General features: G+C 32.3%; 1 protein-coding gene across 10 annotated transcripts; it reads right to left on the bottom strand.

Moving 5' to 3' along the window:
- Window positions 1-337: 337 nt before the first annotated feature.
- LOC126769171 (uncharacterized) lies at window positions 338-27290 on the bottom strand. 10 transcript variants are annotated; one of them, XM_050487801.1, is made up of 7 exons: window positions 27107-27290; window positions 24553-24598; window positions 23880-24025; window positions 23536-23616; window positions 23104-23193; window positions 1379-1485; window positions 338-891 (listed from the first exon to the last, which is right to left on the bottom strand). In XM_050487801.1, the coding sequence occupies exons 1-7, from the start codon at window positions 27131-27133 to the stop codon at window positions 687-689; spliced, it is 702 nt and encodes a 233-aa protein (XP_050343758.1). In that variant the 5' UTR covers window positions 27134-27290; the 3' UTR covers window positions 338-686. The 10 variants fall into 10 exon arrangements, with proteins under 10 accessions (XP_050343758.1, XP_050343766.1, XP_050343765.1 ...); XM_050487809.1 differs by lacking the exons at window positions 23104-23193; window positions 23536-23616; window positions 23880-24025; window positions 24553-24598 and adding exons at window positions 2219-2308; window positions 2991-3136; window positions 3662-3707; window positions 14630-14669 and having other exon boundaries at window positions 27150-27290; XM_050487808.1 differs by lacking the exons at window positions 23104-23193; window positions 23536-23616; window positions 23880-24025; window positions 24553-24598 and adding exons at window positions 2219-2308; window positions 2991-3136; window positions 3662-3707; window positions 10921-10960 and having other exon boundaries at window positions 27150-27290.
- Between the last annotated feature and the right edge of the window lie 642 nt (window positions 27291-27932).

The following is a 27932-nucleotide window of genomic DNA, read 5'->3' as shown; positions in this document are numbered from 1 at the left end:
GAATTCTATGAGTAAAATATTTTAATAAATGCTATGGCAAGTGAAATGAAAAAATAAACAATCACAAAAAATGCGAAAAATAAATATTCTATTTGTTATTATATTTAACATTCTATATAATAATAATGTAAGCGATATTTGTCACGTGCAACATTTTATATGTTTTCCGTAGCTCATAGAACAAATCTTAATAAATGTTGTTGGAATAAATCTAAGGCCACACTGAAATTGCACTACGTGATTTTTAATCTAGCGGTATAAATCCGAACCGCGTCACGGTTGTATGAAACCACAGATTTTGGTCGAAGTGCTGGCTAGGCCTTAACAAAGGTGTATGCCCTAGTCAATAAAAAAACAAATAACGAAATATCATATTATTCAAGCAATATGTAAAAAACGTAGTCCCTAAAATTAACTTAAATATAATATTAAATAAAAGTAACGGCCTATTTATAACCTTAATGAATTAGATGATACAAAAAAAAAACACTTTGGATAAATGCAAGTAATGAAACGCATTTACTATCTATATACGACACATACATAAAAAGATTTAGCGAAAAAATAATTCACAAATACGAGACAAGAAATAATATAAAAAATACAATAAATAAGAATAGAAAAACAAGCCTCTACAGCATTCTTCTAGAACGGATACAATTGAACCCTGATGAATTCTTTTTATCTTACTTCTTAGGTTTGACGAATCTGGTTTTGAAATCTAGTTCCTTATAGTAACAGGAGCAGCACATCGGCAGTTCCGCTTTGATCATCTCTGTTTCATCGTCTCCCTTGGAGACCAAAACCTGCCATACATTGACTTTTTGCCTGCAGAATGAGACAAATTCTTGCACAGGTGAAATGTTTTTAAAGCAAGGTGCATTCGGATTTCTGAAATGAGAAAATTTAAATTAGTATTTAAAATAGTTACTTCTACTCTCGAGGAGAAGTCATGGAGTTTGATGATAATGACGTCCTCCTAATCAATTATTCTATCCTAGTTAAGAATGAGCGCCGGATATATTATACCACTCGAGTGAGTGCGCAAACACAGGTGCACTCTTTACTCCTTGACTCAACTCCATTTATTAAGTAGGGTTATGAGAAGTCAGATTTGAAATAGTATCTTTTACTTTCGATAACCCTTCACGTTATAGTCACTCTATACCAATGGGGATGAAGCAGGGCTTATAGCGGGCGATACCGCGTGGAAAAGATATTAAAGTATTAAGCAATTATATAAATAATACACCCAAGGAACATAATATCTTAATCATATAAGGTTTGACGAGTATATATTATAATGCCAATGATAGCATTTATCGAAAGCATTGCTGTTATTGTAATTTTATAATCGTAATGTAATTTTATAACTTACAAGCATCTCTCAAGACGTACACGTTGAATGAAATCTTGACTAGGAGCTTGGATCACTGTGCGCCAAGGTTCATCATTCCTTCGTCTTACTTTGTAGAGGGGTTCGTACTATTAGATAAAATAAAACCAACATTAATACTAAAATATAATTCAAGCATATTTCATATTTTCCTATCATTTCGGGCTGCTACTGAGAATTTGTTAAGAGAAAAACACAATGATTATTTTATTATTCCGAGCCAGGGCTTGAACCCCGGTCTCGAGGTCTACAGGTTTATAATCTTGTTATAAAATTATAAATATGTGTAGAATATCAAATGTAAACACTGATGAACATATGCAAAATATACAACAACAGTATTCTTAAGAAAAGCCTGTTCGTCACCTTGGACAATACAATTTCCGTATGGCATTTATCTGCATTATTACTAGAGTAGTAGATTTATTTATATAATAAATAAATCATATATGCAATTGCGAATTAACTGCCATTTGGTATAATTTAAGATTTCGATTCCTAAAAGTCGAGGCGAAATAATTACGATAGTAGTTAAATGAATTATTTATAAATATTTAAATAACTTAATTCATCAAAAATTCAAAATCTCTATTTGTTTATTGCATTTTTTTGTGGAAAAAATACATTAATTTTATACTACGAAGACACAAAGCCTTTGATTGATCAATCATTTAAACCTTCCTAATTTATTTGCATAAAATTGTTTTACTGTAAAATATGTAAAATTAAATTGATCGATAAACCAAATTTAACATTTAACCGGTTCAAAGTAAATTAAACAAAAAATTAAGGTTATTAAAAAAAACTAGAAATTAAACTTACGGTCACTTCACTCTCGCAGTTGTCTGTGCTATCGGGTTCGCCTTGTCGGTTCTTAAGTTCAACTACCATAGTGGGTTGAGGTAACGCTTTCTGTAAGGATGAAGAATTTTATATTTAATAATCACATTCAAAAGATATCATTAAAATGTTCAATTTAAATCATTAATCATAATTAATTTTGAGATGGTTAGACGAAGGTTAGTGGAATGAATTTTGTTATTTCTGAAATATCATGCCGTTGCTGTTCTAGAATTTTCCGTTTTTATTTCAAGAAAATCGTTTAAAATTTATTATATCGTGAGAAGATGTATTGATACTTTTATGATATAAAATGTTTTTTATGCGGTTTTTATCATTTCATGAACCATGCACGATTGACAATAATGATATCCTCGGTTGAATGTATGACTTTTATACGCATTACATTCACTTCATCAGCTTCATTGGGTTGAGAATTAGGAGTATGGCAGCTCTTGTCATCTGCTCCTCTGCGATGTCTACGAATGCCTCTCTAAGTAATTTATTACATGTTTTTTAAGACATGTTTTTAATCCAACGTAGTATTATTAGATTTTACCCCTACGATACTTATTTTTTTATTTATTTACTAGTAACATGTTAAGCAAATTCTATTAGTAAGGGAATATTAACACAAGGTTTTATTTAAAATTAATTAGAATGTGTTAACACTAAAGAGGAAAACCAAATCCACAGACAGAAATAAGACGGTATTATTGTATCTGCTGGGAATCATATCAAAGTTGTAACTTACATAATCCTTGAACATTACGTTGAATTTATCTTCTGGGTAATCTTTTGGTTTCACTGTACAATATGTGAGGTCCTTGCAGGAGTCCGGGATTTCTTCAACTTCTTGATTGATTGGTTTCGGATATTGAATCGATGATTTTTCCATTGCTGAAATTTTACTTATATTATTTCAAAACAACTCACTTGTCAATACGGTTATCATCTTCAATTTAATTCGAGAAACAAAGTAATTACAGATTTAGTCAAAACTTTTCCGTAGAATAGACATTTCGAATCATTGGTCACTTTACCGTTGGGTATGTACTACCCAATCATCTAATATTCTACCGCCAAACAACAATATTTAGTATCGTTGACTGCCTGTTGTGTGAGCAAATTTAACTACGGGCACAAGGGACATAACATCTTAATTGCCAAGGTTGGTGCTTTAAGGATGTAAGGACCACTTACCATGGTGACTATCGCCCGTTTGCTTATATTATTCCTTCATAGAGTAAATTAATCATAGATACAAAATTTATTTCTATAATGATTAACTCTGAACCAGGATGAGGTTTTAATATTCTTAAAATCTCGTACGATTATTTGTTGTCATACTCCATCATCTTGAAATGTTTTTTGGTTTTATTTGTATGGTGTAATCAATAAAATTATAAAACATTTGTAACTTACGATGCTTAGGGATTGCTGCATATGTTGGTTGAAGACTAGCGCTGACCTGTAAACCAGATAATTTATATAAATATAATTAGAGTTCAATATTAATAAAACACAGTTTTCCTTATTATGTAAATAACAGATTTCAAGCTACCAACTACCACTTATATATCTTATACGATTCTGTAATATGAACGTTAATATTTGTTTGACGAAATATGAATAAATTACTATTATTTTGTAACAGTAACAGTAACAGCCTGTTAATGTCCCACTGCTGGGCTAAGGCCTCCTCTCCATTTTGAGGAGAAGGTAATTTTGTAAGCGTGTAAGTTTTTTCGAACCATTGATGTAAAAAGAGGTATCCGTCGCAATATTAAAAAAAAACATGAAGATCTTTTTAAGGAAACACATTTAAAACTCCTGTTTTATCAGATTAATAAAGATCGTGATCAATAAAATTATGCACATAATTACTGCATATGTGTGTTGTCTTGTTATCACTTGTAGACCGTTTTGGTCGAAACCCGTACTGACGATCATTAATTAGACAGTGATCTTCTAGGTAATGGATCAGTTGGTTGTTTAGAATCCGTTCCATCACAAAGTACTGAGGTGATAGCTATTGGCTGATAATTTTCAGGGTCAGACCGATCCCCTTTTTTGGTAACCGCTTGCACGTTAGCTCTCCTCCAAGCCTCCGGCACACATCCCGAGAGAGAGAGAGAAAGTTGGAACAGGCGCGTTAACACAGGAAACAGCTCCGCCGCACACTTCTGCAGCACTATGGATATTCCATCGGAACCGCTAGCTTTCCGTACATCAAGTGATTGCAGCTCCGCACGCACATCACGTTGCCTGATTTTGATGTCAGGCATCGTATGGCCACATGAAGATATTGTTGTTATCGGTAAAGAGTTTAGCAAGGAGACCGGCTTTCTCTTGCGGACTGTGAGCTAGCAATCCGTCCGGATTTCTGAGCGGTGGCAGAGAAGGTTGGCATAAATTGTTTTGCACAGACTTGGTCAGACGCCTGAAGCTACGGGAGTTCGTAGGATGCGAAACAAGTTCATGACCAATCTGTACAATGCGCTGTGCTCCGCTCTCGTGTATGCCTTCCTACCGTAATCGTAACAGCCTGTGAATGTCCCACTGCTGGGCTAAAGGCCTCCTCTCCTCTTTTTGAGGAGAAGGTTTGGAGCTTATTCCACCACGCTGCTCCAATGCGGGTTGGTAGAATGTGGCAGAATTTCAGTGAAATTAGACACATGCAGGTTTCCTCACGATGTTGTCCTTCACCGTAAAGCACGAGATGAATTATAATCACAAATTAAGCACATGAAAATTCAGTGGTGCTTGCCCGGGTTTGAACCCACGATCATCGGTTAAGATTCACGCGTTCTTACCACAGAGCCATCTCGCCTTCCTACAGGACTTGGAATTTTTATTGTAGTTTGCTTTCAGTGAGTCAATGTTAGATGCCCCGCTAATGCAGTCGTTGATCCACTCGCGATATGCCGCCTGCTTAGACGATACAGTATCGGCACATTCACGAGTGAACCAACGGTTACGCGTACCCCTACTGACGATTTCTGAGGTAGGAATGATAGGAATATTCCATTCCCAACATGATCTCATCAGCAACAGCAGCGGCACTAGCTATCGGGTCATTCCCACCGGAGCAACGTTCCTTCCAAGGGACCGACGCATAGTAATCGCGCATACCTTCCCAATCTGCTGATTTATAGTGCCAAACGCGACGCTTGCATACTGCTGGTGGCGGCAGCTTGGCATGTGGCACTCTGGCAGATATAAGGCTGTGATCTGAAGAACCAAGTGGAGCTTGAACCACAACCTGATATTCCACCGGGTGAAAAGTCAGCAGAAGGTCCAGTAGAGAAGTTGCTTGCCCATCAATGTCTGGGATCCTGGTGGGCTGATCAACCAGTTCGGTCAAGTCATGTGTGAGAGCAAAAGCATGAGCAGTCCTTCCAGGATGGTCAGTTTTGAGGGATTTCAACCATGATTCATGGTGAGCCACCCGACTAAGGTCAAATAATCGGCTTGTCTCCAAGTCACCATTGTGGGATCTGTAGAGGCACACGTAAACTCGACTCTGACGAACCAGGTCCACACGTACCACCAACATGGAGAAGGAGGGATCCTCCAAGCAGCGCAGTCGGTGACAGCAAACATCCGTCCTGACGAACAAGCATACTCCGGCTTTCGCTTTGAAGGATTCTTCAAGCATGTAGCCGGGATAATTAAGGTAGCTGGTATCGGCAAGGCGGAGTATTTGTGTCTCCGTGAGAAACAACATTGTTGGCCGAGCTGTCTTGAGATGGTGAACGCTGTCCAGCGTTGAGGTTAGCGTGGAGTTCACGGATGTTAGAGAACTCGACCTCAAGCAGCGTGGGTATGGTAGGGATGTGCACCGCTTTACGACCGTTACTTCTGTTTTTTTGCGCTACCATTTGGGAAACATTTATGCTCATAAGCACTATCATTTTAAATTCACTAGATGTTCCTTCAAATTTGAACAATAGCCAGTAATTATTAATCAAGTTGATAAATTCTTTTGAACAGGAACCATACTTCCATAATAATCAATGCTACTTCAGTTGTATATAATATGAGCTTTACTCATATGTGTGTGTGTGAGGTTTTATTATTTTATGCCTTAATGTGAGAATTATTGTAATTGAATGTTTCCTATGAATACAATAATTAAGCTAAACAACACACTTCAATTATACACGATTTTATTGATAATTTAATGTAATCGATTATTTAACTGCCAATAAATGATTTAAGAAATTTTTATTTCTTTTAATATACATAATAACTTTGTAATGTTATATATTACCAAAGACAGTTTTATGTATTGAAATAATATTTGTATTAATTCGATACTAACAACTGTTGTTTATGGTCATTGGATCATAAATATATGTTCGTTTATATACACAAATTATAAGTCGAGATGACCCAGTGGTAAGAACGCGTGAATCTTAACCGATGAACATGGGTTCAACCCGGGCAAGCACCCCTGAATTTTCATCTGCTAAATTTCTGTTATAATTCATCTCGTGCTTTTCGGTGAAGGAAAATATCGTGAGAAAACCTGCAAGTGTCTAATTTTATCGAAATTCTGCAACATGTGTATTCCACCACCCACACTGGAGCAGTGTGGTGGAATAAGCTCCAATCCTCAAAAAGGGAGAAGAGGCTAAGGCCTCTTCGCAAATTCACAGGCTGTGGCCCAGCAGTGGGACATTCACAGGCTGTTACGGTACGGATTGTAACTTTTCCTTTAACTTGATATTAAATATGTTAAGTTGAAACGTTTTGGTACCCGATAATTAAGACAGGTTAATTAGTTTTAAATTAAAAGTAAATTATACAATGTTGAAGTTTTAAAGATACCGATGAATAATATTTAAGGCAGTGAGTTAGTTAAAATGAAGGTAGGTACTAAATGTGTTCTTAAGAAAAAAGACTTTTAAACATCGAAAGAATAATTAATTCGTATAAAAGAAAGTTAATAACAATACAATAATACTTACAATAAAAACGAATGCGATCGCTCACATCTTAAAAATTTGTTGTATTCACTTAAATCATAATGAACTGTTCGACAATTCAACTCGATATGACAAAACGTGAGGCCGATGCAGGCCTAAAATACTAACTCGGACCAGACAAGCCGGTAAATGAGATAGCTTCTAAGTGCGTACTTACGACGAGACGGTGAGACGCGCAGTACGCTAAAAAAACGCTAGTAGAACGCTTGTTTTTCTTACATTTATATAATTGAACAAATATAGAATTACTAATTTTATTTATTTGTATGTTTGTAAGGAAATAACATACAAGAAACTGTCGATTGAAAAATATGAGAGAAATTTGTATAAAAATCAATCAAACAAAATCAAAATAGTAAATTGTTTTGACAATTCAATTCTTGTAAGTCATCATTAAACAAGTAATGTGTTAATAGTTATTAGAAAACCAAATACGCAAATAATAATGGTAAAAACAAAGAGAGTATTCGAAAGATAACTTACAGAAAGCGATCCTGAATCCAGATAATTTCAGCTGGGCTGGGTGGACTATTTGTTTCCACGCGCCAGTATTTGCCGAGTAAAATAAAGTTATGTGTTTAAGGAATATGTTTATATAAATTTAAATATTATATTGTTTGACAGTTATATAGATAATTATGATGAGCCTTTGATTCCCCCACATATAACAATAACGCATACAAGAAATATGATTTAAAAAATAAAGATTTGATGTAAGCAACTGATTAAAAAAAAATTATCTAATGATACATAATTAGTATAAATTTGAATACTAAACATTAAAGTTGTACTATTATTATATAATACTAAACTTGTAGCTATTGGCCTAGAGCGATTGACCAATCTCGGTTGTTTAGCAGCTAGTTCTTCCTTCATGGTTTGCAGTGGCTGACAATAGATATCTGCCGTAATCGTTTGGCCAGATTTTAGAAAGCTGTAGTGAACGACACTGGCGCTAGTCCACCAAACACTCTCAAGTAACTTTTTCTGAGTCAATTTTCGTTTAGGGCAGGATTCGGCTGACGAGCGCTTCCGATTATTGTACAGTATTCACTTTTCATCACAAGTAATGATTCGATTTAAAATCCCTTCATTATTGTTTCGGTTGAGCAAAGTAACACATCGGTCGACGCGTGTTTGCAAGTTCGATTCACTCAATTCATGAGGTACCCATTGTTTAAGTTTTTTTACTTTCCCGATTTGCTTCAAGTGGATTAATACAGTTTTATCACTTACCCCGAAGCCTGCAGCTATCTCTAAAGTGCTTTGTGATGGATCCGCTTCCACAATAGTCTTTAATTCTTCATTTTCCACTTTGGTTCTGAAGGTCGAAATCTCCAGAACGAAAACGTTGACACCAAAAACGTACTAAACTTCTACACATCATTAATCCTTTGAGCTGTTTCTGCAGCACTGTTTCACAGCCACGGTAGAACTCATACTCGTAAATATACCGATATTTCATGTTTTCTATTGTGCGGTAACAAGCGACGCCAAAGAAAAAAATAATGAGGAAAAAACAAACGAACGACTGTTTTCAAAACTCAAATGTACCAGCTAAATTAATTTATAAATTTGAATTTGGAATTCTTAATCAAAGAGGAGATATTTCAGATCAAAGTGGTCAGTACGACAAAATGCTAATTTCATATGTAAGGACTTAATATGTATCGTACAAATGCTATGTGCTATGTACTAAGGCTATGATTGTTAAGTTGCTCTTTTTCTGTTTCACGGATATCTTAGCTATACATAACCTGCTTATAAACATTACTTAGTGGCTGCTTCAAGGCGAAGTCTAGTACTCTTCCCAAAACCGGTGACGCTGTAAAGGCTAATAGGGCCAATATTCACACAAACAGAAAAAAAAATTAATAGCGGTTTAGTTAAACATTGATTTATCTTTCTGTCATCATTGATTTGGCATTTGAAACAAAATAAATTACAATTGTTTAACGAATAATTAAAGCCGATTTTTTTTTTAGTTTTGTATGCCGACTGCGTTACACATTTACATTGATAATTTTCGAAAAGAAATGTCCACTACTCTCATCATGATATAATAATTAAAAATATTTTTAATCTTAATTATAAAGTATTAGGAACGAACGAAATATGCGACGGTATTAAAAAGCTTTTAATTTAGTATTTTTGGTGGTATTCGGTGGAAAGAAAAATGGGATGTTATGTTCTCCTAGTAGCCATATATTCAACTGCCTTGTTGGATTAGTGACTAGCTTTTTAAGCTGCCGGTCCCGAGGTTCTGGGTTCAAGGTTCAGGTCGTAGAAAATATAAAGCTAGTTTTTCTGTCAGGCTATTCTCAGTTGAACTCAGTTTAAGGAGTTGGCAGCATTAAGCCTCAGAAAATATGTAAAAGCATTGGTTCTGCACCTGACCTCTTTTCAAATTGAGGGAAAAGTGGCATCTATACACATATTTCTCTTTTATGCATTTGAATTAATTTCTCTAATAATCACTTTATAATACTTGCACAAATATGTAGACGATTATTTTTTTTATTACTATTTAAATTAAAGTACATCTATAGCTGTAGTAATGTGTTATCAATTAATACTTCCGGTCCTACATATACGGCTAGTTCGGGTACATCTTGATGATTATTTATAAGTATAGATTAAAACTTCTGTTTAACAATTTAATTAGTAATTTCATAATCAAATAAATAGTTGATTCATATTTGTTTATACTTGGAACATTTTATTATATATTATTCTATTTATTAATGGCGCCTTCTGCTTGTCAGCTTCCGGCGCAATTAATAAATAGTGCTTATTGTTTGTTTATATTTTCTCAAATTATGTCGATTAATCAATGCTATAATAATTTTGTTTTATTATGTATAATGTAAGGATTAAGCTACTAGAATCTTATTTTACTGATCTGGCTAGGTTATCTGCTGCTTATCAACTTCCGGTGTAATATATTAATCTTTAATATTTAATGTTACATAATCCTGTAATATTAAATAATATTTGTCCGTAAATAATCATTAGAATAATTAAGATAGACAATGTTTAATATTATCTTTTAAGTTTGTAAATTTAGTATTAAATTAGGTCAAGATGTTTTTGTTTAAATACCGCCAGTTTAAATATACCGGGCATTGGTATTGTAACCGTTGTAACGAGCATTACAAGTGTTTTCTTATATAACGTATCGTCATTTTCGCCGCCACCCTGGTAATCCACCTTCTATAAATGCTAAAGAATGCACACGACCTTAATTTTTTTTAAGCGAATCCTTAAAAAAAATATTTTTTGTTTTGAAGCTCATAAAAAAATCTTCGGCTTCACTTTTTACATGCAAATTTTATAATGTCAAATATTTTTTAAGTCTTTGTTTATAGTTGCATGTATATATATACAGGTTTATCAAAAGGTTAACAGGATGAAGTATTTTTTAATCTGAATAGGTTTGATCTTAAGCACAATTTAATAGACCATGCTTACTAGGAGCTTTAAAAAAGATATAATAAAACTAGCACTGAAAATCAGTTTTAGCTTTAAATAAATACACAAAACTTGTTTAGTGTAGGGCTTCATACAGGCAAGAATTTCATTTTAGAATTACTAACTACTAATAATTTCATATTCAACGTAATGCAAAATTAAATAAGTAACTAAATTTATTTTTGACTTAATCAATAAGTAAATAAACGATAAACTTACAATAAAAACGAAAGCGATCGCCCACATCTTGAAAATTTGTTATATTCACTTAAATTGTAATGAACTGTTCGACACTTGAACTCGGTATGACAAAACGTGCGGCCGATGCAGGCCTAAAATACTAACTCGGACCAGACAAGCCGGTGAATGAGATAGCTTCTAAGTGCGTGCTTACAGCGAGACGGTGAGACGCGCAGTACGCTAGAAAAACGCTAGTAGAACGCTTGTTTTTTTTTACATTTATATAATTGAACAAATATAGAATTACTAATTTTATTTATTTGTATGTTTGTAAGGAAATAACATACGAGAAACTGTCGATTGAAAAATATGAGAGAAATTTGTATAAAAATCAATCAAACAAAATCAAAATAGTAAAATGTTTTGTTAATTCAATTCTTGTAAGTCGTCATTAAACAAGTAATGTGTTAATAGTTATTAGAAAACCAAATACGCAAATAATAATGGTAAAAACAAAGAGAGTATTCGAAAGATAACTTACAGAAAGCGATCCTGAATCCAGATAATTTCAGCTGGGCTGGGTGGACTATTTGTTTCCACGCGCCAGTATTTGCCGAGTAAAATAAAGTTATGTGTTTAAGGAATATGTTTATATAAATTTAAATATTATATTGTTTGACAGTTATATAGATAATTATGATGAGCCTTTGATTCCCCCACATATAACAATAACGCATACAAGAAATATGATTTAAAAAATAAAGATTTGATGTAAGCAACTGATTAAAAAAAAATTATCTAATGATACATAATTAGTATAAATTTGAATACTAAACATTAAAGTTGTACTATTATTATATAATACTAAACTTGTAGCTATTGGCCTAGAGCGATTGACCAATCTCGGTTGTTTAGCAGCTAGTTCTTCCTTCATGGTTTGCAGTGGCTGACAATAGATATCTGCCGTAATCGTTTGGCCAGATTTTAGAAAGCTGTAGTGAACGACACTGGCGCTAGTCCACCAAACACTCTCAAGTAACTTTTTCTGAGTCAATTTTCGTTTAGGGCAGGATTCGGCTGACGAGCGCTTCCGATTATTGTACAGTATTCACTTTTCATCACAAGTAATGATTCGATTTAAAATCCCTTCATTATTGTTTCGGTTGAGCAAAGTAACACATCGGTCGACGCGTGTTTGCAAGTTCGATTCACTCAATTCATGAGGTACCCATTGTTTAAGTTTTTTTACTTTCCCGATTTGCTTCAAGTGGATTAATACAGTTTTATCACTTACCCCGAAGCCTGCAGCTATCTCTAAAGTGCTTTGTGATGGATCCGCTTCCACAATAGTCTTTAATTCTTCATTTTCCACTTTGGTTCTGAAGGTCGAAATCTCCAGAACGAAAACGTTGACACCAAAAACGTACTAAACTTCTACACATCATTAATCCTTTGAGCTGTTTCTGCAGCACTGTTTCACAGCCACGGTAGAACTCATACTCGTAAATATACCGATATTTCATGTTTTCTATTGTGCGGTAACAAGCGACGCCAAAGAAAAAAATAATGAGGAAAAAACAAACGAACGACTGTTTTCAAAACTCAAATGTACCAGCTAAATTAATTTATAAATTTGAATTTGGAATTCTTAATCAAAGAGGAGATATTTCAGATCAAAGTGGTCAGTACGACAAAATGCTAATTTCATATGTAAGGACTTAATATGTATCGTACAAATGCTATGTGCTATGTACTAAGGCTATGATTGTTAAGTTGCTCTTTTTCTGTTTCACGGATATCTTAGCTATACATAACCTGCTTATAAACATTACTTAGTGGCTGCTTCAAGGCGAAGTCTAGTACTCTTCCCAAAACCGGTGACGCTGTAAAGGCTAATAGGGCCAATATTCACACAAACAGAAAAAAAAATTAATAGCGGTTTAGTTAAACATTGATTTATCTTTCTGTCATCATTGATTTGGCATTTGAAACAAAATAAATTACAATTGTTTAACGAATAATTAAAGCCGATTTTTTTTTTAGTTTTGTATGCCGACTGCGTTACACATTTACATTGATAATTTTCGAAAAGAAATGTCCACTACTCTCATCATGATATAATAATTAAAAATATTTTTAATCTTAATTATAAAGTATTAGGAACGAACGAAATATGCGACGGTATTAAAAAGCTTTTAATTTAGTATTTTTGGTGGTATTCGGTGGAAAGAAAAATGGGATGTTATGTTCTCCTAGTAGCCATATATTCAACTGCCTTGTTGGATTAGTGACTAGCTTTTTAAGCTGCCGGTCCCGAGGTTCTGGGTTCAAGGTTCAGGTCGTAGAAAATATAAAGCTAGTTTTTCTGTCAGGCTATTCTCAGTTGAACTCAGTTTAAGGAGTTGGCAGCATTAAGCCTCAGAAAATATGTAAAAGCATTGGTTCTGCACCTGACCTCTTTTCAAATTGAGGGAAAAGTGGCATCTATACACATATTTCTCTTTTATGCATTTGAATTAATTTCTCTAATAATCACTTTATAATACTTGCACAAATATGTAGACGATTATTTTTTTTATTACTATTTAAATTAAAGTACATCTATAGCTGTAGTAATGTGTTATCAATTAATACTTCCGGTCCTACATATACGGCTAGTTCGGGTACATCTTGATGATTATTTATAAGTATAGATTAAAACTTCTGTTTAACAATTTAATTAGTAATTTCATAATCAAATAAATAGTTGATTCATATTTGTTTATACTTGGAACATTTTATTATATATTATTCTATTTATTAATGGCGCCTTCTGCTTGTCAGCTTCCGGCGCAATTAATAAATAGTGCTTATTGTTTGTTTATATTTTCTCAAATTATGTCGATTAATCAATGCTATAATAATTTTGTTTTATTATGTATAATGTAAGGATTAAGCTACTAGAATCTTATTTTACTGATCTGGCTAGGTTATCTGCTGCTTATCAACTTCCGGTGTAATATATTAATCTTTAATATTTAATGTTACATAATCCTGTAATATTAAATAATATTTGTCCGTAAATAATCATTAGAATAATTAAGATAGACAATGTTTAATATTATCTTTTAAGTTTGTAAATTTAGTATTAAATTAGGTCAAGATGTTTTTGTTTAAATACCGCCAGTTTAAATATACCGGGCATTGGTATTGTAACCGTTGTAACGAGCATTACAAGTGTTTTCTTATATAACGTATCGTCATTTTCGCCGCCACCCTGGTAATCCACCTTCTATAAATGCTAAAGAATGCACACGACCTTAATTTTTTTTAAGCGAATCCTTAAAAAAAATATTTTTTGTTTTGAAGCTCATAAAAAAATCTTCGGCTTCACTTTTTACATGCAAATTTTATAATGTCAAATATTTTTTAAGTCTTTGTTTATAGTTGCATGTATATATATACAGGTTTATCAAAAGGTTAACAGGATGAAGTATTTTTTAATCTGAATAGGTTTGATCTTAAGCACAATTTAATAGACCATGCTTACTAGGAGCTTTAAAAAAGATATAATAAAACTAGCACTGAAAATCAGTTTTAGCTTTAAATAAATACACAAAACTTGTTTAGTGTAGGGCTTCATACAGGCAAGAATTTCATTTTAGAATTACTAACTACTAATAATTTCATATTCAACGTAATGCAAAATTAAATAAGTAACTAAATTTATTTTTGACTTAATCAATAAGTAAATAAACGATAAACTTACAATAAAAACGAAAGCGATCGCCCACATCTTGAAAATTTGTTATATTCACTTAAATTGTAATGAACTGTTCGACACTTGAACTCGGTATGACAAAACGTGCGGCCGATGCAGGCCTAAAATACTAACTCGGACCAGACAAGCCGGTGAATGAGATAGCTTCTAAGTGCGTGCTTACAGCGAGACGGTGAGACGCGCAGTACGCTAGAAAAACGCTAGTAGAACGCTTGTTTTTTTTACATTTATATAATTGAACAAATATAGAATTACTAATTTTATTTATTTGTATGTTTGTAAGGAAATAACATACGAGAAACTGTCGATTGAAAAATATGAGAGAAATTTGTATAAAAATCAATCAAACAAAATCAAAATAGTAAAATGTTTTGTCAATTCAATTCTTGTAAGTCGTCATTAAACAAGTAATGTGTTAATAGTTATTAGAAAACCAAATACGCAAATAATAATGGTAAAAACAAAGAGAGTATTCGAAAGATAACTTACAGAAAGCGATCCTGAATCCAGATAATTTCAGCTGGGCTGGGTGGACTATTTGTTTCCACGCGCCAGTATTTGCCGAGTAAAATAAAGTTATGTGTTTAAGGAATATGTTTATATAAATTTAAATATTATATTGTTTGACAGTTATATAGATAATTATGATGAGCCTTTGATTCCCCCACATATAACAATAACGCATACAAGAAATATGATTTAAAAAATAAAGATTTGATGTAAGCAACTGATTAAAAAAAAATTATCTAATGATACATAATTAGTATAAATTTGAATACTAAACATTAAAGTTGTACTATTATTATATAATACTAAACTTGTAGCTATTGGCCTAGAGCGATTGACCAATCTCGGTTGTTTAGCAGCTAGTTCTTCCTTCATGGTTTGCAGTGGCTGACAATAGATATCTGCCGTAATCGTTTGGCCAGATTTTAGAAAGCTGTAGTGAACGACACCGGCGCTAGTCCACCAAACAAGTAACTTTCTCTGAGTTAATGTTCGTTTAGGGCAGGATTTGGCTGGGTCTTCAGGATTCAGCCATTGCGACGAGTGCTTCCGATTATTGTACAGTATTCACTTTTCATCATAAGTAATGATTCGATTTAAAATCCCTTCATTATTGTGTCGGTTGAGAAAAGTATCTAAAAGTTGAATACCTAAAAGAAGAGTTTGACACCAAACGAAAACAAGTAATCAATCTGATCCGAGAAACAAAAAAGTCATATTATGAGAAAGAATTTAAAAAACATGGTGGAACTCCTAAAAAATGTGGAACATGCTGAATTCCATGGCGAATAATAAATCAAAGCAGAGGCGCTCCTTCAAAACTTATTGTTAATTCAGTAGAAGTTACTGATTCTAATGAAAAATGTAAGATATTTAATAACTTTTTGCTACCATAGAGACATGTTTAGCGAATGAAATTCCTACAAATTACCATAATAATTATATTCACGCATTACCAGAACCAACTTTACGATACTCACGGATGAATGACTTCGAACCATGTACCGAAAGGGAAATCCTTAACAGCATTAACAACCTTGATTCAAGTAGTAGTGTCGGTGTGGACGGTGTCAGTACAAAAGTAATCAAATGTGTTAAGAAATTAATAAAATATCGATTAACAATTAGCTTTAACAAACTTTTACAGGAAGGATCGTTTCCAGACTCACTCAAAATAGCTAAAGTATCTATTTACAAATCGGGAACAAGAACAGACCCCGGAAATTATAGACCAATCTCTGTATTGCCAATATTATCAAAAATATTCGAAAAAGTTCTACATACATGGCTACTGAACTACTTAAACTCTATAAATTTCTTTTTTGACCGGCAGTACGGGTTTCGGCCTAAAAGTAATACACTTACAGCAACAATTGATCTGGTAACCAAAATTAAACACAATATTGATAAAAAAAACATTGTACTGGCAGTTTTCATGGATTTAAGAAAGGCCTTTGACACTGTCAGTCACAAATTGCTGTTAATGAAACTGGAAGTCATTGGTATTGTCGGTAAAGCTTTAAAAATATTTAAATCGTACCTCGAGAACTGATTACAGATAGTAAAAACTAGTAACTCCCAAAGTCCCCCACTACCCATAACCTATGGCGTTCCACAAGGATCAATACTAGCCCCTCTGCTCTTCTTAGTATATATTAATAACATGCACGAACTTGGCTTAAACGGTAATATCACTTTCTACGCTGATGAAATATGCCTCTTTTACTTTGGTTCGTCAATACACAATCTAATAGCTCAGGCCCAATACGATCTCGATGTCCTTCATGAGTGGCTTCAGTGCAATTTATTAACTATTAACATTTCTAAAACTAGCTATATACTATTATACAAAGCTAAAAATAAACTAATACCAAATTACAAACCCCTCACAATAAATAACAGACCTTTACAAGAAAAAACTTATGAAAGATATCTTGGCTTATACATTGATACTTATTTAACATGGAATGTTCACATAAATCACTTAATAAGTAAATTGATCTCACTCCATGCCTCCTTGTGGATTAATGTTCGGTGCATACCACGTAAACTACGTTTCACAATTTATAATTCCCTAATAAAACCACATTTATTATATCTAATCGAAATCTGGGGAAGTGCTGCCAAAACACGATTGGACAAATTAAAAGTCCTACAAAATAAAATAATAAAAATGTTATTTAATTTTAAAATTTGAACATCAACTTATTTTTTTTATCGCGAAACTAAATAAATGAGCATAAAACAATTATATAATTACAGCACCTGCATTTTCATACATATATCATCATATCATATTAATAAAAATGTCCATACCGAACTATAATTTAACAGCAGCAAAAAATATGGGCGCCCCTGCACTCGACGCGCGAGTCTCATTGTTTTGCCTAAAACTCGTACCAAGTTCGGTCAAACCGCAATAACATATGACGGTGCGCGTCTTTATAACAAGATACCCTCAGACATTAAAAATATTGACTCGTTCGATATATTCAAAAAGCGACTGTCTCATTATATTATTACAAAAATACCTGTTTGAGTATGTAGAATGGGATAAGAGTGATTTTCAAATCGTGGTGATGTTTTGTGTGTTATTTCAAATTGTGTTTGATGATTTGTGTGTTATTTTCTCCATTTAAAAATGTAAGTATGACAACGAATGTCTGTTAATTGTTTGTATTTTTTATTCAATTGTGTCTCATGTAAGTGATGTAATTGTCTTTATGGGAATAAATAATCTTTAAACCTAAACCTAAAGTAACACATCAGTCGACGCGTGTTTGCAAGTTCGATTCACTCAATTCATGAGGTATCCATTGTTTAAGTTTTTTTACTTTCCCGATTTGCTTCAAGTGAATTAATAGTTTTATCACTTACCCCGAAGCCTGCAGCTATCTCTGAAGTGCTTTGTGATGGATCCGCTTCCACAATAGCCTTTAATTCTTCATTTTCCACTTTGGTTCTGAAGGTCGAAACGAAAACGTTAACACGTTTTCGCTTTGGAGATCGCGTTCGTCCAAAAACGTACTGTGCTATCTTTTGCGACCCCAGCGCCGTACACATCATTTCATCATCACAGAAGATATATTTCAGATACATGTATGGCTTCCTATTGTAAATAGACTCTAATGACATTTTGTGGTACAATATTCTCATCATTTCATCATTCGTTTATATGGAAACAGTTAAAATGCTGTTTAAGAATATTGAATTGAATTCATGTTGTTGGTATTACCGATATCAATGTTGGTTCTGTAATTAATTTAATAAAACAATAGTAAAATTATTATTAAATTTATTAAAATAAGGATAAAACTATGATTTATAATTACTATTAAACAAAACCTAACAATTGTATTGTAATAAACCTTTTTCGTATGACAATATAAAAAAAAATTGAACATAGATTGTTATTAGTGTTTCTTTTTCAGGATTATAACTAACTAACTTATAAGCCATATATATATTTATGAGGCCCTCCAGCTAGATGGAGTGATGTACGCAAAGTGAATGGCAGTGGAAATTGAGAGTGAAAAATGAGCTCAGTGGCGTGCAGTAGACGAGAACAAGACGATGGTGTCTTATGTCTAGCAGTGGATGAGAACAAGACTATGTTGTACCCCAATTTATTTATTAGTGGAAAGGCTCTGTGTAGCCTTTGTTTGTGTGAATACAATTTACTCACCGTCAAATAAGAATACATTTTATTTTGCTGTTATCCTAAACCACAACAACATCAAAACACCATAAGTAGTGCTGTTTAAAGAGCTACTACCAAGTTAAAATTACGTGAGTATGTATTGAGTCCAAAAAAATAATTACATTCAATTATGTGATTACAGTTATATCAGTAATCGATAGCACGTTGAATCTGAAACGAAGATTGTAGGTTCAAATTCAGGTAGGCTGTTGAGCATTCTTCCATTTCCATCGTCTTAATAACTATTTATCTAGTTTTGAAGGTGAAGCCGAAACTACACGTGGTGAATGAAATTTGTGTATTCAATTCGTATTGGAATAGCGAATCATTTCTTAAGTGCACCGTGAAATTAAAAAGAAATTGGTAATTTTACATAATGTTAAGAAAATTATCCACCATGGATGAAATTTTGTATCCAATTCGCATTGGAATAGCGAATCATTTTTTTAGTGCACCATGAAATAAAAAAAAATTGTTTTATATAATATTAATAAAATTATCCAATCCTGTGATACACGCGCCGATACACAGTATTGATTATATTCGTTATTTCGCTCATATTTAAAATTACCACGGTATCGGAGAATATGCCTTTGAAATGAATTATTACTTTAAGCATACGGTTACGTATTGGTAGAAATACAATAATTTCATACTATTATTTAGATGTGAGAGTAAGTTCAAGGTAAAATAGTACGACATGTTTGATATAAAGTTACAAAATTAAAAGAAAAGTCTGTCACGATGAATACAGCTGACCCTTAAATTAACCTATTAGTTACCATGTTTTTTCACTTTCACGCAGATAATCAATTTAAAGTGTCGATTTTCCTGTTCATATATTTGTAAAGTAAAGCATTTTGCAATATTAAACTAAAGCATTTTGCAACATCCAGACACTCTGTCGTCTGTAACTCTTTTAAATTCAGAACGCTTTCCGGTTTTTTCCCTAGTACGATGAATTGTCAATGTGTGTGTACTTCTATTTATGTAACTGTAATTTACGTTGAAACAATGACAAATCTGACTTTGTAATAATTACTCATAATAATGGTTTAAATTTCACAAACAGAAGATGCCATGGTTTTGCGTATGATACATAACTTCATTAATATATAAAAAAAACATAAATAATTGAACCAACATTGTCATCAAATCTTATTTAAAATTTATAAAGCGTATTAAAAAAACAAATAGCTATTTAAAATAAAAGTATTTATGTTTAAGTTTATTGAAATGTATATTTTTAATAATATAGTTAGGTGGACGGGCAAGTACGCCACCTGATAATAAGTGGCCACCACCCATACATAACGACTTTGGCTCTTTAACAAATATTAACTATATCGTCAATGCCACCACTCAGGAACTAAGATGTTATAGCCGTCGTGCCTGTAGTTAAACTGGGTAACTTACACTTTAAAGTGGAACACAACAATTGGAGTTGTTGACATATGTTACCTACCCAGATGGGCTTACATAATGCCCATTTGGGTACCACCAAGTAAAAGACGTTCTCCCTAACTGACTCTACTGCCAAGTTTAATACGTGCATTATATAATATTGTATCATACATATTTTGATTATCTTGATTTATTTGCATTATCTTGTATTAGAAACAAGAGTGAACGGTCATTCGACTAACCGTTGCAAATATGATGTTATAAATGCATCTTCAACTGATTTTTGTTCTGTTTTTCAACTGGTAAAAGTAACAATAATACACGTGCGAAGTATAAACCATTCCTTGTACCATCAACAAGTGTCATAGGGTGTAAGATGTAGTCCCTAGTGCCTTTAATTATTATTAAAAAAAAAAACGACATTTAGAACCAGGAATAAAAAAAGTAAGTAAATTATGTTATGAATTTATTCGATACACTTAATATGACTAGTCGATAGCATGCAAACTATTTGAATAAGTTAATATTAAATTACTGTGACGTCATCATCATCAAAATCAAAATCGAAGTCATTAAATAGTGGACTTGTTTGACATTTCATAACGAAACTAACTATTGCATTTATTGCCCTTTCAGTGTAATAATATTCAATATAATCTTCAAAAATTTCAAGATTCAAAAGTACTTATAAGACTTCGATTTTGATTTTTTAACAAAAATAAAATAGCTTAAAGAAGTTAATGAATTGATGAATTCTATGAGTAAAATATTTAAATAAATGCTATGGCAAGTGAAATGAAAAAATAAACAATCACAAAAAATGCGAAAAATAAATATTCTATTTGTTGTTAAATTTAATATTCTATATAATAATAATGTAAGCGATATTTGTCACGTGCAACATTGTATATGTTTTCCGTAGCTCATAACTAATAGAACAAATCTTAATAAATGTTGTTGGAATAAATCTAAGGCCACACTGAAATTGCACTACGTGATTTTTAATCTAGCGGTATAAATCCGAACCTCGTCACGGTTGTATGAAACCACAGATTTTGGTCGAAGTGCTGGCTAGGCCTTAACAAAGCTGTCAGCCCTAGTCAATAAAAAAACAAATGACGAAATATCATATTACAATTCAAGCAATATGTAAAAAACGTAGTCCCTAAAATTAACTTAAATATAATATTAAATAAAAGTAACGGCCTATTTAAAACCTGTATGAATTAGATGAGACAAAAAAAAACAATTTGGGTAAATGCAAGTAATGAAATGCATTTACATCTATATATGACACATACATAAAAAGATTTAGCGAAAAATTATTGCAAAAATACGAATACATATTTTTTTGAAAAACAAGCCTCTACAGTATTCTTCTAGACCGGATACAATTGAACACTGATGAATTCTTCTTATCTTACTTCTTAGGTTTGCCGAATCTGGTTTTGAAATCTAGTTCCTTATAGTGACAGGAGCAGCACACCGGCAGTTCCGCTTTGATCATCTCTGTTTCATTGTCTCCCTTGGAGACCAAAACCTGCCATACATTGACTTTTTGGCTGCAGAATGTGACAAATTCTTGCGAAGGTGAAAGGTTTTTAAAGCAAGGTGCATTCGGATTTCTGAAATGAGAAAATTTAAATTAATATATAAAATAGTAACTTCTACTCTCGAGGAGAAGTCATGGAGTTTGATGATAACTATGTCCTTCTAATTCTGGTCACGGCGCCCATTCTTAACAGAGAATGTTGACTATTCTCTGTTAAGAATGAGCGCCGGATATATATTTGAAGCAGAAGCGGTTGTAGCGGGCGATACAGCGTGGAACAGGTAGTATTGAGCAATTATATAAATAATTCACCCAGGGAACATAATATCTTAATCACCGAAATTGGTAGTGTAAGGTTTGACGAATATCTCTTATGATTCCACAAAGTCAATAGTAGAATTTATCGAAAGCATTGCTGTTATTGTAATTTTATAATCGTAATGTAATTTTATAACTTACAAGCATCTCTCAAGACGTACACGTTGAATGAAATCTTGACCGGGAGCTTGGATCACTGTGCGCCAAGGTTGATCTCTCTTCTCTCTTACTTTGTAGAGGGGTTCGTACTATTAGGTAAAATAAAACCAACTTTAATACTAAAATATAATTTAAGCATATTTCATATTTTCCTATCACTTCTGGCTGCTACTGAGAATTTGTTAAGAGAAAAACGCAATGATTTTTTTATTATTCCGAGCCAGGACTTGAACCCAGGTTCTCGAGATCTGCAGATTTATAATCTTGTTATAAAATTATAAATATGTGTAGAATATCAAATGTAAACACTGATGAACATATGCAAAATATACAACAACAGTATTCTTAAGAAAAACCTGTTCGTCACCTTGGACAATACAATTTCCGTATGGCATTTATCTGCATTATTACTAGAGTAGTAGATTTATTTATATAATAAATAAATCATATATGCAATTGCGAATCAACTGCCATTTGGTATAATTTAAGATTACGATTCCTAAAAGTCGAGGCGAAATAATTACGATAGTAGTTAAATGGATTATTTATAAATATTTAAATAACTTAATTCATCAAAATTTCAAAATCTCTATTTGTTTATTGCATTTTTTGTGGAAAAAATACATTAATTTTATACTACGAAGACACAAAGCCTTTGATTGATCAATCATTTAAACCTTCCTAATTTATTTGCATAAAATTGTTTTACTGTAAAATATGTAAAATTAAATTGATCCATAAACCAAATTTAAAATTTAATCGATTCAAAGTAAATTAAACAAAAAATTAAGATTATTAAAAAAAACTAGAAATTAAACTTACGGTCACTTCACTCTCGCAGTTGTCTGTGCTATCGGGTTCGCCTTGTCGGTTCTTAAGTTCAACTACCATAGTGGGTTGAGGTAACGCTTTCTGTAAGGATGAACAATTTTAAATTTAATAATCACATTCAAAAGAAATATCATTAAAATTTTCAATTTAAATCATTAATCATAATTAATTTTGAGATGGTTAGACGAAGGTCAGTGGAATGAATTTTGTTATATCTGAAATATCATGCCGTTGCTGTTATAGTATTTTCCGTTTTTGTTTCAAGAAAATCGTTTAAAATTTATTATATCGTGAGAATATGTATTGATACTTTTATGATATAAAATGTTTTTTATGCGGTTTTTATCATTTCATGAACCATGCACGATTGACAATAATGATATCCTCGGTTGAATGTATGACTTTTATACGCATTACATTCACCTCATCAGCTTCATTGGGTTGAGAATTAGGAGTATGGCAGCTCTTGTCATCTGCTCCTCTGCGATGTCTACGAATGCCTCTCTAAGTAATTTATTACAAGTTTTTTTAAGACATGTTTTTTAATCCAACGTAGTATTATTAGATTTTACTCCTAAGATACTTATTTTTTTATTTATTTATTACTAACAAGTTAAGCAAATTCAATTAGTAAGGGAATATTAATACAAGCTTTCATTTAAAATTAATTATAATGTGTTAACACTAAAGAGGAAAACCAAATCCACAGACAGAAATAAGACGGTATTATTGTATCTGCTGGGAATCACATCAAAGTTGTAACTTACATAATCCTTGAACATTACGTTGAATTTATCTTCTGGGTAATCTTTTGGTTTCACTGTACAATATGTGAGGTCCTTGCAGGAGTCTGGGATTTCTTCAGTTTTTTGGTTGATTGGTTCAGGATATTGAATCGATGATTCTTCCATTGCTGAAATTTTACTTATATTATTTCTAAACAAGGCACTTGTCAATACGGTTATCATCTAATTTAATTCGAGAAACGGAGTAACTACAGATTTAGTAAAAACTTTTCCGTAGAATAGACATTTCGAATCATTGGTCACTTTACCGTTGGGTATGTACTAACTACCCAATCATCTAATATTCTACCGCCAAACAACAATATTTAGTATCGTTGACTGCCTGTTGTGTGAGCAAATTTAACTACGGGCACAAGGGACATAACATCTTAATTGCCAAGGTTGGTGCTTTAAGGATGTAAGGACCACTTACCATGGTGACTATCGCCCGTTTGCTCATATTATTCCTTCATAGAGTAAATTAATCACAGATACAAAATTTATTTCTATAATGATTAACTCTGAACCAGGATGAGGTTTTAATATTCTTAAAATCTCGTACGATTATTTTTTGTCATATTCCATCATCTTGAAATGTTTTTTGGTTTTATTTGTATGGTGTAATCAATAAAATTATAAAATGTTTGTAACTTACGATGCTTAGGGATTGCTGCATATGTTGGTTGAAGACTAGCGCTGACCTGTAAACCAGATAATTTATATAAATATAGTTAGAGTTCAATATTAATAAAACACAGTTTTCCTTATTATGTAAATAACAGATTTCAAGCTACCAACTACCACTTATATATCTTATACGATTCTGTAATATGAACGTTAATATTTATTTAACGAAATATGAATAAATTACTATTATTTTGTAAGCGTGTAAGTTTTTACTAACCATTCGATGTAAAAAGAGGTATCCGACACATTATTGAAAAAAAAAACATGAAGATCTATTTAAGGAAACACATTTAAAATCCATGTTTTATCAGATTACTAAAGATCGTGATCAATAAAATTATGCTCATAATTACTGCATAAGTATCTTGCATTATCTGTTCTCGGTATCCGTTCCAGTAAACATTGTATTGAACTCATTCATTGGATATTTAATTCTAACTAATATTATAGACGCAATAGTGAGTATGTTTGTTGCGTTCACGTATTAACTAATCGAACGATTATCATGAAATTTTGCACGTTGTCAGGGATAGGATATAAAGTATCCCCCCCCCCACACACAAGCGGTTTCGTTTCCCTCAAAAACGATTAGTTTACGTATGAATAGTAAAGTAGAATAGTATGTATCAAAGTTTAAACATCAATTAGAACTGTCGGTTATATTCTTATAAGGAGGAATTTTTCACTACTACTCGATATTCGTAACCTTCAGGTTCGTAAATAGTAAGCCTATGGAAGCTTCTAAATAAAGTCTCGTAACATGTAAGAGCTTACTTGAATAATGAACATTTTTTATTTTGATTTTAGAACATCCTGATTTGACTGCTCAAATTCTAACATTTATGCTCATAAGCACTATCATTTTAAATTCACTAGATGTTCCTTCAAATTTGAACAATAGCCAGTAATTATTAATCAAGTTGATAAATTCTTTTGAACAGGAACCATACTACCATAATAATCAATGCTACTTAAGTTGTATATAATATGAGCTATACTCATATGTGTGTGTGTGAGGTTTTATTATTTTATGCCTTAATGTGAGAATTATTGTAATTGAATGTTTTCTATGAACACAATAATTAAGCTTAACAACACACTTCAATTATACACGCGATTTTATTGATAATTCAATGTAATCGATTATTTAACTGCCAATAAATTATTTAAGAAATTTATATTTCTTTTAATATACATAATAACTTTGTAATGTTATATATTAGCAAAGACAGTTTTATGTATCGAAATAATATTTGTATTATTTCGATACTAACAACTGTTGTTCATGGCCATTGGATCATATATGTTCGTTTATATACACAAATTATAAGTCGAGATGACCCAGTGGTAAGAACGCGTGAATCTTAACCGATGAACATGGGTTCAACCCGGGCAAACACCCCTGAATTTTCATCTGCTTAATTTCTGTTATAATTCATCTCGTGCTTTACGGTGCAGGAAAATATCGTGAGAAAACCTGCGTGTGTCTAATTTCACTGAAATGAAATGAAATTCTGCCATATGTGTATTCCACCACCCGCACTAGAGCAGTGTGGTGGAATAAACTTCAAACCTTCTCCTCGAAAAAGGGAGAAGAGGCCTTTAGCCGAGCAGTGGGACATTCACAGGCTGTTACGGTACGGATAGCAAACTTTTCCTTTAACTTGATATTAAATAGGTTAAGTTGAAACGTTTTGGTACCCGATACGTGCAGCTTTAATTAAGAAAGGTAATTGGTTTTAAATTAAAAGTAAATTATACAATGTTGAAATTTAAAAGATACCGATGAATAATATTTTAGGCAGTGAAAAATGATAGGTACTAAATGTGTTCTTAAGAAAAAAGACTTTTAAACATCGAAAGAATAATTAATTCGTATAAAATAAAAAGTTAATAACAGCATTACTAGCTTGCGGAGTAGCGCCGCGTAGATTTGCATTCATTTTCTCAACGAGAATCGTTACAGATTTCTCTTTTATGCATTTGAATTAATTTCTCTGATCACTTTGTAATACTTGAACAAATATGTAGACGGTTTTTTGTATTGCTATTTAAATTAAAGTACATCTATAGCTGTAGTAATGTTAGAGAATGCACACGACTTTAATTTTTTTAAGCGAATCCTTAACTTTTTATGTTTTAAAGCTTATGAAAAAATCTTCGGCTCCACTTTTTATATGCAAATTTTATAATGTCAAATATTTTTTAAGTCTTTGTTTATAGTTGCATGTATATATAGGTTTATCAAAAGGTTAACAGGATCAAGTATTTTTTTATCTGAATAGGTTTGATCTTAAGCACAATTTAATAGACTAAGCTTACTAGGAGCTTTAAAAAAAGATAGAAGTTTTATCTATAAATAAATACACAAAACTTGTTTAGTGTAGGGCTTCATACAGGCAAGAATTTCATTTTAGAATTACTAACTACTAACAATTTCATATTCGACGCCATGAATAATTAAATAAGTAACTAAATTTATTTTTGACTTATTTCAATAAGTAAATAAACGATAAACTTACAATAAAAACGAAAGCGATCGCCCACATCTTGAAAATTTGTTGTATTCACTTAAATCGTAATGAACTGTTCGACACTTGAACTCGGTATGACAAAACGTGCGGCCGATGCAGGCCTAAAATACTAACTGGGATCAGACAAGCCGGTGAATGAGATCGCTTGTAAGTGCGTGCTTGTGGCGAGACGGTGAGACGCGCAGTGCGCTAGAGAAACGCTTGTTTTTCTTGCATTTATATAATTGAACAAATATAGAATTACTAATATTATTTTACTATATGTCTGGTAGTAAATATCATAGAAGAAATTGTTGATTGAATGTGTATGTGAGAGAAATTTGTATAAAAATCAATCAAACAAAATCAAAATAGTAATTTGTTTTGTCTATTCAATTTTTCTAAGTCGTCAACAAGTAATGTGTTAATAGTTATTAGTAAATCAAATACGTAAATAATAATGGTAAAAACAAAGACATTAATCTAAACATAACTTATAGAAAGCGGTTCTGAAAATCCTGATAGTCTCAGCTGAGCTGGGACTATTTGTTTCCACGTGCCAGTATGTTAGCCGTCGTCATGTAAAATCAAATATTTATGTGTTTAATGAATATGTTGATATAAATTTAAATATTATATTGTTTGGCAGTTCTTTGTAAGGAGGCTTGAGAGTTATATAGATAATTATAATGAGCCTTTGATCCCCACATATAACAGTAAAACATACAATAAATATGATTTAAAAAATAAAGATTTTATGTAAGCAATTGATTAAAAAAAGTATATAAATTTATTAAATGATACATAATTACTATAAATTTGAATACTAAAAAAA

This window comes from Nymphalis io, chromosome 6, assembly GCF_905147045.1.
Source record: "Nymphalis io chromosome 6, ilAglIoxx1.1, whole genome shotgun sequence".
Lineage (NCBI taxonomy): Eukaryota > Metazoa > Arthropoda > Insecta > Lepidoptera > Nymphalidae > Nymphalis > Nymphalis io.
The sequence above is the reverse complement of the archived record's forward strand: the minus strand, read 5'-3'. Positions and strand labels throughout refer to the sequence as shown.